Genomic DNA, 2,188 nt, shown 5'->3' on the forward strand with positions numbered 1-2,188 from the left:
TCCTAGCCTTAGAAGTAGCAGAACAAGCAATGACAGCTTACAAGGAACGCCACAAGCATGAAAGTTTCTTGTCATTTCATTATTTATATGTAGCTATTGGCTATTGCATGCACAACTGAACAAACGAGGCTGAAGCAGCCATGCCGAAAAAGGTCCCTAAACTTCCATCAGAAATCATTTCAGAAATTCTTTCAAGACTTCCTGTCAAGTGTCTGGTTCGTTTCAAGTGTGTATCCAAGACATGGCGTTCTCTAATATCCCATCCCGAGTTTGCCAAAAACCACCTCAAACGTACCAAGGAAGACACCAATGCAAACCATTACAAAATCTCTCTCCACCGATCCTCCCCTATCCATCGATCCTGAAGCCTATTTTGATGCCGATGATAATCTTTTAACAACTCAGCTCAAATTTCCCGTCAGCTATCCTGCATGTTCTTATATTGAGATCTTGGGATCTTGTAATGGCTTGGTGTGTGGACTTATTCACGATAATCCGCTGATCTATATATGGAATCCATCTACTAGAGAGTCCAGGGAATTGGCTATTCCGGGTTCTTCAGAAGATGATGCGTTTTATGGATTTGGTTATGATGTCAAGCTTGATGATTACAAAATAGTTAGAGGTTCCATATCTACTCCCACCAACGGTACTGATGGCTCCAATAGTGAAACTAAAGTGGAGGTGTTTACCTTAAAAAGCAATATATGGAGAACAATTCAAGACCTTCGTTGTAGTGTTCTCTTGGAGGGCCCGGCCCGCCCGGGCACTTTAACGAATGGGGCTTTGCACTGGCTTGTCAGACAGGAAAATGGTGGAAGTAAAAAGTATGTAATGGTTTCATTTGATTTGTCAGAGGAGAAGTTCCTAGAGATGGTGCCACTTCGAGGTCTCACTGAAGATGACAGTAGTTGGGACTTGGAATTGAAAGTTTTAGGAGACTGGCTTTGTCTCTATTCTCCTTATGGTCTAATCTGTGAGGCATGGATCATGAAGGAATTTAGCAGCGAGGCTTCGTGGACTAGATTCTTGAGGTTTAATGGCGAATCAATTCCTGGAGGCAAGTACTGGATTCGATTATTATGGGTAACAAAGAATGGTAACGTTGTTTATGATTTAGATGGAAGGGAAGTAGTCTTCTATAACCCAGACAAAGACACAGCAAGACCATTCATCATCGACCATGAAGGAGATTGGTTTGAATCGACTGCTTATATAGAAAGTCTTGTTTCCCATAATAATATTTGTGATGGCCTGCTACCAAACATATAATTGAAGCTTGTTGTCCCTGCTTTATATCTGGTTTCTTAGCATTTGAGATGCATATTATGAGCACATATGGGCGCTGTACTGTATAAACAGATTCAAAACTTGTTGTGGAAAATTGAAGCTGCTATATTTTGGTGACATTTTCTTTGGAGCTGGAAGGTGCTACTATCATATCTGCAATGGGATCCTGTATTTTAAGTTGAAAGTCGAGCAATTCATTGTGAAATTTCTTATTCTGTTGATAAAATAAACATATTGTATTAACACATGAATACAGTTTGCAGGTTTTTATCTCTCTTTGGACAAAGTCCATTTGTGACATGCCTTTAATAACTAGGACTATTTTAATCTCATGTCTTGAACTTATTAATCATGAATAAGATGAATGAGTCCACATTCCTAAGACGAAGTTGAGGTTGAGCCCATCAGATCTTAATTTGAACTGCTTGTATCCATTGGCTACGTTATAAGTTATTAGTTTGTGTGGGAGTATAATTACGGTTATATTTTAAAGTAATTTTTATTTAGTAATATATTAAAATAATATTTTTTTTATTTTTTAAAAATTATTTTTAATATTAGTATATTAAAATATTTTGAAAATATCAAAAATTATTAATTTAAAATAAAAAAAATAAAAAAATCTAATTTTTTTTTAAAATATTTTTAAAACACAAAAATAAACTCAATTCTCGTAATCCCAAGGTTATTTGGTCGTGCCTTTGAGCTGAATGTTGCAAAATCCTGAGTCGACGTTTTTGCATGCCTTGAAATGTCTTCAGTTCTTAATAGATTTTATTCAGTCTAGTGTCCAATTAGACCATCCCTGCCCTATCCATTTCAGCTGAAAATCAATGGCAGCTTACAGGGAACGTCCAAGGTTTCCTGCCATCATTAATTTTATCTGTAGCCACATGTA

At 36.7% G+C, this 2,188-nt stretch overlaps 1 protein-coding gene across 1 annotated transcript; it reads left to right on the forward strand.

The window, feature by feature from the left end:
• The first annotated feature begins 234 nt into the window (after positions 1 to 234).
• LOC105137925 (F-box/kelch-repeat protein At3g06240-like) lies at positions 235 to 1,586 on the forward strand. Its single transcript, XM_011043876.1, has one exon. The coding sequence runs from the start codon at positions 310 to 312 to the stop codon at positions 1,270 to 1,272; it is 963 nt and encodes a 320-aa protein (XP_011042178.1). The 5' UTR covers positions 235 to 309; the 3' UTR covers positions 1,273 to 1,586.
• Positions 1,587 to 2,188: the final 602 nt, after the last annotated feature.

The sequence above is a fragment of the Populus euphratica genome, unplaced genomic scaffold (assembly GCF_000495115.2).
Source record: "Populus euphratica unplaced genomic scaffold, PopEup_1.0 scaffold70.1, whole genome shotgun sequence".
Lineage (NCBI taxonomy): Eukaryota > Viridiplantae > Streptophyta > Magnoliopsida > Malpighiales > Salicaceae > Populus > Populus euphratica.